This window comes from Xiphias gladius, chromosome 5 (assembly GCF_016859285.1).
Source record: "Xiphias gladius isolate SHS-SW01 ecotype Sanya breed wild chromosome 5, ASM1685928v1, whole genome shotgun sequence".
Taxonomy (NCBI): domain Eukaryota; kingdom Metazoa; phylum Chordata; class Actinopteri; order Istiophoriformes; family Xiphiidae; genus Xiphias; species Xiphias gladius.
This window is the reverse complement of record NC_053404.1, coordinates 23,072,884-23,088,071: the sequence shown is the minus strand read 5'-3', so window position 1 is coordinate 23,088,071 and position 15,188 is coordinate 23,072,884. Positions and strand designations below refer to the sequence as shown.

The 15,188-nt window shown below is 48.1% G+C and overlaps 1 protein-coding gene across 1 annotated transcript in view; it reads left to right on the top strand.

Moving 5' to 3' along the window:
- LOC120789866 (histone-lysine N-methyltransferase 2C-like) overlaps positions 1–15,188 on the top strand; it is a 78,830-nt gene that overhangs the window by 56,353 nt on the left and 7,289 nt on the right. The window contains 21 exon segments of the mRNA XM_040126956.1: positions 52–510; positions 1,623–1,730; positions 1,809–2,753; positions 2,864–3,136; positions 5,022–5,219; positions 5,909–6,070; positions 6,211–6,346; positions 7,189–7,312; positions 8,103–8,278; positions 9,030–9,142; positions 9,547–9,684; positions 11,659–11,710; positions 11,920–12,038; positions 12,121–12,219; positions 12,531–12,749; positions 12,841–12,962; positions 13,047–13,242; positions 13,405–13,614; positions 13,748–14,127; positions 14,402–14,514; positions 14,961–15,097. Coding sequence (XP_039982890.1) covers positions 52–510; positions 1,623–1,730; positions 1,809–2,753; positions 2,864–3,136; positions 5,022–5,219; positions 5,909–6,070; positions 6,211–6,346; positions 7,189–7,312; positions 8,103–8,278; positions 9,030–9,142; positions 9,547–9,684; positions 11,659–11,710; positions 11,920–12,038; positions 12,121–12,219; positions 12,531–12,749; positions 12,841–12,962; positions 13,047–13,242; positions 13,405–13,614; positions 13,748–14,127; positions 14,402–14,514; positions 14,961–15,097 — 4,479 coding nt within the window.

The window sequence follows — 15,188 nt, the reverse complement described above, 5'->3', positions numbered from 1 at the left end:
GACATTAATGATGTTGGTGTTCTGACTGCGATGTGTGGTTTGTGTGTTCAGATCCGGAAACAGCAGAAGGACCATGCAGAGCTGATCGAGGACTACAGAACCAAGCAGCAGCAGCAGAGAGCTCTGCAGCAGCAGCAGCAACAACCAGCTGCTCCCCCCATGATGCCTTCAGGAGCTCCCCCCGTTCCCCAGACCCTGCTCTCCCAGCCCATGGTGCCCATGCAGCCCCACCAGGGCGGCCCCTCCCCAGCCTGCGTCCCTAACATCCCTCCTGGTTGGACCGCAGGGGCCGGGGCTCCAGGGACGATGGGGCAGAGGATGCCACCTCATCTCCCCCCTCAGATGCCCCCCACCCTGCCTAAAGCCCCACCGGCTTCCCCGCACACGCAGACGCCCCCGGTCATGGTGCCGAACCTCGCTGCTCCAGCAGCGGGCTTCAGTACAGGTCCCAGGGGCCCTGCAGGAGGGCCCAACGGAGCGTCAGGGGACGGAGCCGCCCCCACACCTCAGGTAACACACCTGGAGTCAACCAGATCATTAACACTGGAGGAGTTTACTAATGTTTTACTCTTAGAGCTCTACTACAGTCTGCAGGGCCTTCAAAACACCACAAATGAATTTAAACCAGATCCAGAATCAGACCCATTTTTTCAGAGGATAATACTTGGCCTGCAAATAATGGTTATTTTCATTATCCGCTAATCAATTAATTGTTTGGTCAATAAAATGTCAGAAAACACTGAGAAACGCCTCTCAAATGATCTCAGTCCGACCAACAGTCCAAGACCCAACAAGACTCAAAGCCTGACACACTGGAGAAACTGGCACCAGAGGACTTTTTCATTTACTTAAAAATGACTTAAAAAGATTAAAGCAACATTATGCAACTGTTTACCTTAAAATAACAGCTTCAGAATCATTTTGATGACACACTGACTTGTGGTATGGACAACGGAGGACTAACTGCCTGTTGCCTTGGCTTGAGTTGTAACCACTGCCACCCTTCCCTGTTGCCAGTCACTCCGTCAGTGTAAAGCTGGCTCCTGGCATCTGTATCTTAGCAGACAGCTGCCGTGGGTTCAGACCAGGTTAACGTGACGTGAGTGGACAGAGTGATTGCTGGTTTGTACTGAGATGATGATTTCGTGTTTGTTGCCCGTTACCCAAATCAAAGTGAAGAGCGATTAAATTGTCCGTCTTGCCTTGTTTTCCAGGCATGTGAGAGGAGGTTCAAGATCAGACACCCAGATACGGTTTTGATAGTCTGTACTGCAAGTGACTATCATTTTCATCATCAGTTAATCTGCTGAGTATTTTCTGTTAATCGATTCATCGCTTATAAAAGATATAGACAGAGGCAATACATATTGAAACCACTTAATAGCTCCGAATTAAACTAAAGACCTTTAACTTCGGAAATAAACAGGTGACATGATTGAGGAATTCATCTTTGATTAACGGTCATTTGCTGTATCGTTCGTCCTTGATTTTTATCTTGTCTTCAAACTTGGATAAATGTCTCAAATGTCTTTGAGTGGAGTTATTCCTGTAGACACACAGCATGTCACAGACTGATAAAAGTGTGAGCTTTCTGTCGCCACCTCTGTCTCCGTGACCTGCAGGTGAAGTTTGACGACAACAACCCTTTCAGCGAAGGTTTCCAGGAGAGAGAGAGGAGGGAGAGGCTGAGAGAGCAGCAGGAGAGGCAGAGAGTCCAGCTAATGCAGGAGGTAAATCACCACACCGCCATCACCCAGACCACAAGAAGCGGAAACAAAGCTCTTACCCTGTTCTTCCTCTGCTCTCAGGTGGAGCGTCATCGGGCCCTGCAGCAGAGACTGGAGCTGGAGCAGCAGGGCCTCCTGGGAGCCTCAATGGGTCCCGGGGCTGGAGTCGCAACAATGCCTCCGGCCGGGGCTCGGGTCGGGCAGACACCTGGACCTGGAGGTCCTACGGGGCCAGCGCCTGCGCCGGGTGGGGACAGTCTCTCACAGATGCCTTTTTTCAGCTCTGAGCTGCCCCAGGACTTCCTCCAGTCCCCCCCAGCCTCCAGACCTCCACCGCAGCACCAAGGCCAGACAGGGTTGCCATTCCCCCAGCAGGCAGGCCTCCACCAGGGATTCACAGGATCCCTGCACCCTGGAGCTCACCCTGCTCAAGGTCTGCCTGGCCATGCATCCACGATGGATGTGGCTCCCCCCAACCTCCAGACCAGACCGAGGCTCCCAGGCCCCACCGGGCATTCAGCCCAAGAACCGGTGTGCCCAGCTGGGATAGGTGCCACAGGAATGACCCCCTCCCATCCTGGGGGTCAGGGCCATCGATTTGGACACGACTCCTCTTCTTCCTCCCCCTCGGCCCCCCTCCCCCCCTCCCTCCCCTGCTCCTCCTCTGGAGGCCCCGCCTCCCTCATCCAGCTCTACTCTGACATCATCCCCGACGACAAGCCAAAGAAGAAGAGGAGCAGGAAGAGGGACGGAGACGACACCGTGGGCAGAGGGGGAGCTAGGACGCCGCTGTCCTCCCACTCTGATGACATCACAGCCCCGCCCACTCCAGCGGTATCTGACACTTCCTGCTCCACGCCCACTCGGGGCAGTTTGGACCAATCAGATGTGTTATTCCCTGGTTTGGCCCCATCGTCCGAGTTGGAGAGGCAGCTGTCTGTCAGCTCTGCTGCCCAGCAGAGAGCCTCCATCCTGGGGATGGAGTCTCAGAGAGGCCTCCTGTTTGCAGCTCGTCTGGAGGTCAAGGTTCGGACATCTTACGTTAGTTTCATAATAGTTTCATCGTATCTGTTGTAGCGGTACTGCAGGACGTCCTCAGCTAGGGGTTTTATTGTGTGACCTTGTCTTCCCTGCAGGAGGAGTGGGAGGAGGGGGGAGCATGTGGAGGAGGTGTGGTGAAGATGGAGGAGGGTGGGGGTGAGGGATTCCCCTCTAATTCTCCTCTTCACGGGGGAGGTAAAGACGGAGACGGGGGGAAGGAGCTGCTCAGACACCTGCTGAAGGACAAAAGCTCCCCTGCCACCACGCCATCACCGACCAGCCAGGTCACCCCCGCTGCCCGCCGCCAGCTGTCCAATGAAAGCGCCCGGTCTGAGGAGGAGGACAGGCCTGGTTCCTGTAGCAACATGGTGAGGAGGGGGGTTAACCATTTATGTAACAAAAGAACAGCACAAACACGTATTGATACAACGAACAAATAACTACAGGAAAGCAAATGAGATCTAGAGAAATATTGGGGGTTGGGGCAAACATCACATACATCAATATTTGCTTGTAAAATAAAGATATTTTAACTCAAAAACTTTGCAGTGTTGTGACACATGAGTAAAGCATTGAAGAGAAATATCTGAAGGTGGCTTTAGAAATCAATCAATCGCTTTTTTTTTCCAAATCTTCAGACATTTTTCCGAATACGTCTTTTGTCATTGAAGATAAGCCCTATTTCAAAATGTGGCCAGAACAGATCATTATAGGTGTTAATTTACATTTTTTAATGTTGTGTGTGTGTCTGTGTGTGTGTGTGTGTGTGTGTGTGTGTGTGTGTGTGTGTGTGTGTATGTATATGTGTGTGTGTGTGTGTGTGTGTGTGTGTGTATGTATATATGTGTGTGTGTGTGTGTGTGTGTGTATGTATATGTGTGTGTGTGTGTGTGTATGTATGTGTGTGTGTGTGTGTGTATATGTGTGTGTGTGTGTGTATATATGTGTGTGTGTGTATATATGTGTGTGTGTGTGTGTGTGTGTGTGTGTGTGTGTGTGTGTGTGTGTGTGTGTATATATATATATGTGTGTGTGTGTGTGTGTGTGTGTGTGTGTGTGTATATATGTGTGTGTGTGTGTGTGTGTGTGTATATGTGTATATGTGTGTGTGTGTGTGTGTGTATATATATGTGTGTGTGTGTGTGTGTGTGTGTGTGTGTGTGTGTGTGTGTGTGTGTGTGTGTGTGTATATATGTGTGTGTATATGTGTGTGTGTGTGTGTGTGTGTGTGTGTGTGTGTGTATATGTATATAGTATAGTAATTATGTCAATGCAAGATTTTTTTTAAGGGTTTAAATGGCGCCTAGGTAGAGACCTACGTATAAATACAATATTCACCAACTGAGTCACTTTGCCAACCGTCCAAGATATCCAGTGATCATCTAGTAATGCTGGTTAAACTGTAGCAATCCTTTTTCTCTGAGCTTCATTTGGAAAATGTGGTGAAAGCGCGAACACTCGGGCACCGAGCGCTGACCTGTCACTACATTGCTGACTCATGCGGCTGGTTGTTTGGGGCTTGGAGTGAGTGATTTCAGAGCTTTTTAAACTGGATGCTTTTGTATGTTGCACTTGTATGACTGATCTGAGATGTGGACGTGTTTGTCTGCAGAATGTTTCAGAGATGCTGGATCTGCAGGCAGTTTGGGTTTAGTCACGTTTAATCCGTCTTTCGCACAATCGAACACAAGTTACTCTTACTATAAAAACCCGCTTCAAGAAAACAACCCCACCACTATTAATCTGCGGCTGTACTGTATCTCTACTACACACACATTTAGCAGGAAAAAAGCCGTCAGCAGTCGGTGTTGTCTGGACCAGGACCGCGAGAAACCAGAGAAACCGTATTTTAAGGACCATACCCCGGCAATTTGTCTTTTCCTAACAAAATAATTCATAATAAAACACAGGCTTAACTGCATTGTTTGCTGCAGTTTCATCATGACAGCGTATCCAAAAAAGGTTTTTTACAATAAATGTCTGCTCTCCACCAACTTCCATAAATGACGCTTTCAAAGAAAAGCATAAAACCTCCAAGTTTAATATTTTCAAACCACTTTCATAATTTCATAACGATGTGCATTTTAATTCCTTTAAATTCATAAAACCATCGCGCTTTATAATATCTGGATGGAAATTTGTTCCTTGGCTTTTAATTCAAACGTACATACCCGTTTATTCTGAATTAATGGTGTGTTATCACAGCAGTAACACTCCCACGCAGACAGTTTGGTGACCTGTGTCCTCCTTCAGGTGATGATGGACAGTCCAGGTCGAGACCTGCTGGACTCCTCCGGCAGGAAGAAGACTCAGCGCTGTAAGAGGCTCGCCCGGCCCGAGAAGGACAGAGCTCCTCCCAAATACAAGAGGAGGAAGAGAGAGGAGGAGGAGAAGATGCTCCACTCCTCCACCACCTCCTCCTCTGACCCGTTGATGACACAACTCAGACAGGTAGGCCAACACCACGCCACTTCTTCTGGCCCCCTCGTTCCTCGCTCCTTTCCTCCATTCATGTATGTTTACTTTAAATTTTGTTAACTAATCTGATCAAATATCACTTGTGTGGTCCTCCTTAATCCTTCCTTCCTCCTTCATCTTTCCTTTCTTTATCAGAAAAAAATAAAATCCCCAAACCTGATATCAGAAGATTTCTCCTGACAGTGAAGCTAAACTCTGATCTTTGATTGTTATCGATTGATCTGGTAGCGATTTGATCAGTCAGTCGATGATACATTTAGTTTATTGAATGTCAGAAAGTGGTGTAAAATTATCCCAGTTTCTCCAGAGCCCTTGTTGTCGCTTCACATTTGTAGTTTTGTCCAAAACCCAAAGATATTCAGTTCCTGACACACTGGAGAAACTCGAACCAGAGGATATTTAGAGGTTTGCTTAAAACATTCAACCGGTTAATTGATTTTTGAAAATGTAATAGTAATCATTTTCTTTTGATCAAAGAATGATTGACTTTTTCTCTCAGCTGTGTTGAGTTCCAAAAACAGAACTTTGACATTTATTTCAGGGTTTTCTATCTAAAGCTAAAGTTTTCTGTAGTTTTTCCTCCTCTTATCTCCAGTGTTCAGTATCATTATTGACAGTTAATTATCTGTATTGATTACGAATTACTGCCCTCTCCCCCTCAGCTGTCGATGCTGCCCCTCATGGAGCCGGTTCTGGGGGTGGATCTTAGTCTGTTCCCCCCGTACGGCAGCTCCTCGCTGGGCAGAGACTCTAGACTGACCGGGTCCTTCGGTAACGCTTGCCTGGATGGAGTCACGGACTACTACTCCCAGCTCATATACAAGGTACTGCTGCAGTAATACCACAGTGACACCACAGTGATACTACACCGACACTAATGTTTAACTTTCTGCTACCATTCTGATTGAACTCAATAAAAGAACTATTTTTCCCTCATTTAACATCTCTCTCTCTCCCCCTCCAGCAGAATAACCTCAGTAACCCCCCCACACCCCCAGCCTCCCTGCCCCCAACACCCCCGCCTGTCGCCAGGCAGAAGCTGGTGAACGGCTTTGCCACGACGGAGGAGCTGGCCAGGAAGGAGATCACGGAGCAGGACGGTACGAAAACTAACATGAGTGTGTTCAGTGCTGTTATGTAGATCCCCTGCTTTGTTTAAAGGGGTTTCTTTCTCATCCCGGGTCAGCGGAGCTTCTTTAGCAGTGACCTTCAGGTGTGGATATATTCTGTGCTGTCTGGTCCGTGGATCAGTTTTACATATCACAGGGAGGAACAGTGCAGACAGAAACAGCCGCAGTGAACTACGTTACCTTGCCGTGCGGTGCAGTGGAACACGCTCGCGCTGTGACGGTGCTGCTCGTTGCCGCTGCCAGCGTGGAGCAACTACCCCCTTGGCCTTGTTTGGCTCAGCGACAGTGGGCAACCCACTGAAAATGATGTGAGACATCTGGGCATCTGTACCCGACCACTTCTTCTGTCGGTGTGGTGTGATGTCGCTGCTGCTGTCATCACGTAGAGCAGAGAGAGAGAGGGAACTGAGGAGGAGGAAAGAGTGTAAAGAGAGAGAGAGAGAGAGCACCTGAAATCTTCACACAGGCCAAAAGACAGAAACCGTGATCAGGCTGCAGCTTTTCCAGTATTTTTTCCATCAACTGTTCAGTCAGCAAGACGTTTTCACAAACTTCTGAGTCAGATCCCTGCGGCAGGTTCAAGATCTGCTGCAAAGACTGGAACCAGAAGAGTGGAGGCTGTTAGAGCAGCACATTAATGAAGATGGTGTCACAATCAGGTGACGCCCTCACGTGTTCAGCCGTCCACATACTTTTAGCCGTGTAGTGTCACACACAAAAATAAAAATGAAGATAACAAAGATGCAGAAGATTTTTTTTTTTTTTTTTTTTTTTAGTGTAACTGAGCTTTTTTTTTTTTTTTTTTACCTCAGTGAAAGGAGTGTCAGAGCTGAAGCAGAAAGGGGAGGGGCTTATGGCTTTAAATCACGCCCACAAGACCGTAGACGTCCCCGCCTCCCTGCCGACTCCGCCTCACAACAACCAGGAGGAGCTCAGGTAAACTCCGCCCACTGACTACGCCTCAGGACTCAAAGTTCAAATCTGTTTTTTATACTTTATTCACAATTAACATGTGCACATTTTAAACGGGGGAACACAGAATAAATAAGTAAGACACAGAAACACATGTGGAGGCATCAAGTGACAGAAAATAAACCTTTAACTGAGACCTGGGGCCGTACAGTTTCTTTCTGAACATAGTTTAGAGTCATTGATGAAATGAGGACACCTTGGTCAGGTTTCTTTCCATTTACATACACTGTATGAACATGATATTTACCTGGTAATATTATTAAATAAACGACCTCTGAGACATTAAAGTGCACACTTTTATTCTAGAAGAGGATGTCAGAGCATTCAGACACAGGAATATGTAAAAGATAACCAGGTGTGTGCATCAACCCAGAGCTGCCAAACTAAAGTAGCAGTGAGTAAAACACCTGGACTGAGCCGGTTTGTATTTGTGAAGAACAGGACGAGTTCTATAAAAAGAAAAATCTTTCCTCTCAAGAAGGGGTTTTTTTTTTTTTTTTTAAACAAGATAATGAAGTTTGGCTATGGTCTGGTTATCTTTGATTGTCTTTGATTAGCTTCTTTACACATGAAATGTTTCAGGAGAAACATTAGTATTGAATTTTAGACGATAGGAATGAGAGGGTTGGTATATATTATTATCTGAAATAAAAACTGTACCTTCAACCAGCATTCACACAAAAAATCTTTATGATTTAAGAAAGTATGGAGGTTGAGAAGAATATTTTTCTTCTTCACACGTTTTCCTCCTCAGGGCCCAGGACTCGTCGGAGCGCGACAGCCCGGACGGCTTCGTCCCGTCGTCGTCTCCGGAGAGCGTGGCGGACGTGGAGGTCAGCAGGTACCCTGACCTCTCCTTCGTCAAGCTGGAGCCGCCCTCGCCCTGCCTGTCACCTACATTACCCATAATGCCCAGCGCCTGGGGAAAAGGTCAGTCATCGGCACCGTGAAAAGGCTTCAGATCTGACCAGGACCAGGCATTAAGCAGGTCCTTCAGCTGTAAAAGAAGCCCTAAAAAGTTTTTAAAAGTCGGCTGTTTTAGCAAGCAGGGTCTGATACCATTAATATATCTCTATAAGATAACAGTGTTACATGTTGATTACTGGGCAGATATTAAAGATTTCACACACAACAAATTAGCTGTCAGGATCAAGTGATCAGTTAAGAGTTGCATTTAAATATTCTGCCAACTCCTCCGTGTCGGTCAGAGTCAGTTTTTGATGAATGGGTTTTATTCTTCTCTTGACTCAGTTTTTATCACAGGTATGAGAAACACGAGCCCAGATCTGCAGCTCTAAACCATAGTTTTCTGAGTTCCTGAATGTCTCCAAAAAGGCCTTGAAAGTCTTTGAGCAGACACAGTGCGTTTTCCCATTTTTGAAAAGGGACACATTTCTGGCAGATCGTCGTTTATTGTGCAGTTTGAGCTGCTGTAAAGTCGGATTTCTAACATGGCCGCTGTCGAAAGACCCGTTAGAAATTTAAACCGTTTTACATGTTGTGGACATAAAACATTCAGATCAGACTGTTGAGATCTACAGTTTCAAAGTAGGATCACACAAAGTAACGCGGCCTCTTTCTTTTTGTTTGAATAAAGTTTATTTAAAATTGACGGCGGTTCAGTGTGTGCGCAGCAGAATTTGTTTATTTTGTTTGTGTGTGTGTGCGTGTTTCCGTCCAGGCTCTGCAGTGAAACAGGAAGTGAAGGCGGAGCCTAACCATCAGGGTCCTCCCTCCTGCTCTAACACAGACCTGGTTACCATAGCGATAACCCTGAATCCTGTGGCAGCTCAGGTGAAAAGCTCGTTCTTTCGTCACCCTTTCGATCACCGTGATCGTAATAATTTTCTGTTTTAATTTTTCTTCTTAAAGTTACATTGAGCTGAAAAATTTATTTTCCAAGTTATAATCCTGTGTCCCTGTGTTTAATTGTTAATTTATCTCTTCTTGTGTGGTAAATATGCGCCATTAAATGATGTATTATTGCATCAAATTCCAAGTCTTTCCTTTTTTGATGAGCCACCTTGCACTCGGGGGCGGCTACATTAAAAAAAAAAAAAAACTGAATGAAGAATATGGTTGAGGTCTAATATGAACCTTGTCTGAGCTTCAGCTCTGTATCACGTCACCGCATTTATACCCTGTGATGCTGAGTTATGAGTAGCCCCGCCCTCCTGATGACATCACTGTGTTTCCAGAACGTTGCAGGTGTGATGGCGGCGGTGGCGGAGCTTCTGCGGGTCCCGGTCCCCGTCGACTACCAGCTGACCCGAGCAGCCGGTCTTGAGCGCAGCTCTCTGGCCCTGCTGGCCGGAGTGCGAGTGCCGCTGACACAGGTAGGAGCCCCGCCATCACAGGTGATCAGGCTGATGTCGCACAGAAAAACCAGCTTGTATACACTGCTCAAAAAAATTGAAGGAACACTTTGAAAACACATCAGATCCCAAATCACGCTGGATATCTAGACTGATATGGACTGGGTAATGTGTTAGGAACGACAGGATGCCGCATCGTTTGGAGGAAATGAAAATTATCAACCTACAAAAGTCTGAATAGACCCCCCGAAAATCAAAGTGAAAAAATGATGCGGCAGGCTAGTCCACTTTGCTGAAAATCCATTGCAGCAACTCAAAATGGTACTCGGGACTGTTTGTTGCCCCCACGTGCTTGTATGCATGCCTGACAACGTCGGGGCATGCTCCTAATGAGACGACGGATGGTGTCCTGGGGTATCCCCTCCCAGATCTGGACCAGGGCATCACTGAGCTCCCGGACAGTCTGAGGTGGACCAAAACCTGGATGGACCGAAACCTAATGTCCCAGAGGTGTTCTATTGGATTTAGGTCCGGCGAGCGTGGGGGCCAGTCAATGGTATCAATTCATTCATCCTCCAGGAACAGCGTGGATACTCTCGCCCCATGAGGCCGGGCATTGTCGTGCACCAGGAGGAACCCAGGACCCACTGCACCAGCGTAGGGTCCAAGGATTTCATCCCGATACCTAATGGCAGTCAGGGTGCCGTTGTCTGGCCTGTAGAGGTCTGTGCGTCCCTCCATCTATATGCCCCTCCAGACCATCACTGACCTACCACCAAACCGCTCATGCTGAATGATGTTACAGGCAGCGTGACGTTCTCCACGGCTTCTCCAGACCCTTTCACGTCTGTCACATGTGCTCAGGGTGAACTTGCTCTCATCTGTGAACAGCACAGGGCGCCAGTGGCGGACCTGCCAATTCTGGTGTTCTATGGCACATGCCAATCGAGCTCCACGGTGCCGGGCAGCGAGCACAGGGCCCACCAGAGGACGTCGGGCCCTCAGGCCACACTCATGAAGTCTGTTTCTGATTGTTAGGTCAGAGACATTCACACCAGTGGCCTGCTGGAGGTCATGTTGTAGGACTCTGGCAGTGCTCATCCTGTTCCTCCTTGCATGTCATCTCATTGTACCCCCTGTAGTGCACCTGTTGTTAATGACATTAACACCAAAGCAGCTGAAACTGATTAACAACCCCCTCTGCTACTTAACTGACCAGATCAATATCCCAGAAGTTTAATTGACTTGATGCAATACTCTGATTAAAAAGTGTTCCTTTAATTTTTTTGAGCAGTGTAGTTAAAAAATATACCTTTTATCAAAACTCAGAGGTTGGAAACTGTCAGGAGTCGACAGAGAGACTATTTAAACTTATCACCACCTCTAATGCAAAAAACAGAAAATGATTTTTAAAACGAGGTTTAAAATAATAAGAAAAAAATAAATAAAACTGTCGTCCAGCGACACACACTCAGGCAGAGAAAGTCTTGGCTTTACAGCCAGAGAAGATGCTAACGGACAGAGGAGACCCTCAGCTTCAGTGCATGACAGAGCTGAGGAAAGCGCTAGTAAACGAGACATAACCACACCTGCATGTGTCCAGATCAGTCACGTTACACACATTATTGACAGCAGCAGAGATTGTACAAACACACCAGTACCAGCAGAATGAAAGAAAAGTCAGTCAGGTTGTTTCTCTGCTGCCTCGCCTCTGATGAACAGTAGCGCAGAAACATCAAACAGCTTGTTGAGAGCCAACAGGCTCTGTGAAGGTGTGAGTGTGTTGCTTCGGGTACAGGTGAGAAGATTTCAAAGGTATATCTTACGATGCTACAGCCCCATTCAGACAGGATTCATATTACAGGGAGAGGTGGGTAATAAGATGTTTCCTCTCCTCTCTCGTAGTAAAAGGTTGTAGCTCTGAATGTCATTTAAATGACGGAGAAGTTACAAGAGCTGCTTGTGTAACAGATGATGTTTGAATTGTGTGTGCAGGGTTCAACAGGCAGCAGGCAGCAGAGGCCTCCACCTGCTGCTGGAAACACTGGTCTGTAAATATATACACACACTTTCCTTCCTCACTCATTTAGCTGATTGTGTTTGTGTCGTTGTTTCTGCTCTTTTTCACACTTCACATGCTCCCATTCCTCTCTGTAGTTTCTTATGCCGCCCCTCCCACAGTTATGATTGACAGCCCTCTATGTCCGGTGTGTGTGTGTGTGTGTGTGTGTGTGTGTGTGTGTGTGTTTCCTCCAGGTGTCAGGATGGATTACAGCCAACATGGCGGCTCTGCGGCTGCCTCCAGGCCTCAGAGTTGCAACTACTGCAAGGTGCTTCTGGGAAACGGAGTCCGCATCGTCAAGGAGCTCAAACAGGTCGGTCTGAGCAGAGGGCTCTGTGAGAAGGTAAAACCACACAGGTGTCAGACAGGAAGTCACTGTTTGTTGTGTGTTACAGGAGGGTCAGTCTAGACCAGGATCCAGCCTGGTGTTCTGCAGTCCAAACTGCTCTGCTCTCTACACATCTGACCTACAGAGCAGAACAGCTGGAAACAAGGTGAGAGATCACCTCAGATTATTGGTTATTGATTAGTCGCAGCAGCTGTGTGTCCATTATGGCGATTAGCTTTAACAGAGGATGGAGGATCAGTCCTCCAGTGCTGAGCAGTGCCCCTGGGGACAATAAAGGGAGTGACACACCTGACTTGTGGGGACATTAAAGAGAGTGACACACCTGACTTGTGGGGACTCTAATGGGAGTGACAGACCTGACTTGTGGGGACATTAAAGGGAGTGACACACCTGACACCTGATGTCATGGCGAACGTTTGATGACATCATAACGTCTGTCTCTCGGCCCGTCCTCAGTCTGCGGTCCCCATCCTGCTGTCCGGCACGGAGCGCGCCCCTCCCAGCAGAGTGCAGCACCCGTACACCAACAACATGTCCTCCATCGCCGTACACTCCCTCCCCCACACTACCCTCTCACCTCCCCCCACCTCCTCCTCCTCCTCCTCCCCAACACTATCCTTCCCCCCCGCCTCAGCCATCACCATGGAGAACAGGCCTCGAATGGACAGCCTGAAGGTGGGTGTGGCCGTTGACTGTATGATCAAAGGCAATATTTGATCATGTGGGTGATTAAGTAGGCGATCAACTGACTTTGATGGATTTATAGGTTAAGGTGAAGCTCAAGCCCCGCCCCCGCGCAGTCCCAGGTGGAGAGGACTTTTCTCGGCACGGGAAGAGGATGAAGAATACCCGCTGGAGACGTTGGAGCGTTAGCATCAAACTTAGCCGGTTAGCATCACACTGACCTATTTAGCCTGTTAGCATCACACTTAGCCGGTTAGCATTGCCCTGAATGTCTCCATTTCAACCCAGGGGTCCCTGCATCCCTAACGAGGCAGTTGCCATGCCAATGGAGGGGGAAGTGGATGTGCTCTTGAAGAAGTTGGGGGCTTGTCTTCGTCCCGAACCGTTACCCAAAGACCAGCGGAGGTGCTGCTTCTGTCAACAGCAAGGAGACGGACAGACGGACGGACCAGCTAGACTGCTGAACCTGGACCTGGACCTGTGGGTGAGTCTGCTGGGCTCTACTGGCTCTACTCAAGTGTCCTGGCCTCTAGTCTAGGCCAGCAGTCTCTCAGATGGTAGTCTGAACCAGCAGCAACCAGCAGAGTGCCTTATGGTAGTCTGCAGCAGAGCTCCAGTTATTAACTTGTCTGTCACTGTGTCTCAGGTCCACCTGAACTGTGCTCTGTGGTCCAGTGAGGTGTATGAAACTCAGGCCGGCGCTCTGATCAATGTGGAACTGGCTCTCAGACGAGGTCTGACTCTGCGCTGCGCTCACTGTCAGCAGACCGGAGCCACGAGCGGCTGCAACCGCCTCCGCTGCACCAACACCTACCACTTCACCTGCGCACTGCAGGCCCACTGCACCTTCTTCAAGGTAACACACTGCAAAACACGGCAGGCCACTGCACCTTCTACACGCACACGTTCAGACGTTAAATCCACACTCAGACTGACCCCGTGTGTGTGTGTGCTAAGACTCCGTCACACTGTGTCTGTTCTGTGTCCAGGATAAGACGATGCTCTGTCACCTCCATAAGCCCAGGACGGTTCCTCTCAGTGGGGACAGGTCTTCCAGCGGCTCACCCTCCTCCACTCCAGGGCCGACCCCTGACCCGGCAGCGATGGTGGCCTCTGACCCGTACGACTCGGAGCTGCGGTGCTTCGCCGTGTTTCGGCGGGTGTACGTGCAGAGGGACGAGGCGCGGCAGATCGCCGCTGTGGTGCAGCGTGGCGAGCGGCAGCACACCTTCCGGGTCGGCAGCCTGCTGTTCCGTGCCGTCGGCAGGCTCCTCCCTCAGCAGATGAAGGCCTTCCACAACCAGACCGCCATCTTCCCTATCGGTTACCATGCCAACCGCATCTATTGGAGCATGCGCCACAGCAGCAGGTAAACTCACAACAATTCCGCGCTATGATGAACAGATGGTTTCAGTCATTTCGTGTCTGTAAAAACTTTCATGAGCGATGGCATCGCTCCATTATGGTTTAAGAAAAGCCTCTAGGTGTTTGGGGACTGTGTAAAGAGAGCGAGGTATGAACTTTTAAAGAATTAGCATGTAAAGTTTTGGCTCCTGAATAGAAGGGGCAAAAGAAGGGCAAAAATGTTTAACACAGTAGCTCTGGTCCTTTGATAATAAATAAACCTGGTTCTGCTCCTCCAGACGCTGTAAGTACATGTGCTACATTGAGGAGAAGGAGGGTCAGCCGCTGTTTAAAGTCAAGGTGGTGGAGAAAGGACACGACGACCTCATACTGACTGGACCAACACCTAAAGGTAAACATCACCAGGTGTAAAGTTACCTGTAAAAACAGGAAGTGGAACCGTCGGGGAATCATCAGCGGTGACTGTCGAATCAGATCGTAGCTGTTTAAAGGGTCAGGCTGATGTTTTTAAAGGATTCTGCCTGTTTACCATCGTAGTATCAGGATCCTTTACTTTAGTAACTATAGAAATACTACTACAAGTTATAAGTCCTGCATTCAAAACCCTACAGAAGTATCACTGTAACACCAAGTACCAAGAGTTTTACTCTGATATTATTGGATAAAAAGCACTAATGCATTTTCTGTTTCAGTTGGTTTTAATCTTAAAGACTGCGTCGTACATTGTGATCTGATCTTATGTTTCGCATCGTCACAGTACTGTCACACCGTACTTGAGATCAGTAGTGGAGTAAATGTACTTGGTTAGAGTTCATCTTTGTGTGTCTCTGTCTGCAGCTGTGTGGGACCAGATACTGGAACCAGTATCACAGATAAGATCCTCCAGTGGGACTCTGAAGCTCTTCCCAGTTTACTTGAAAGGAGAAGATCTGTTTGGTCTGACAACATCTGCAGTGACCAGGATCATAGAGTCTGTACGTTAAACACACACTCACACACACACACACACACGTATGTACGTTCAGATGTTAAATCCACACTCAGACTGACCCCGTGCGTGTGTGT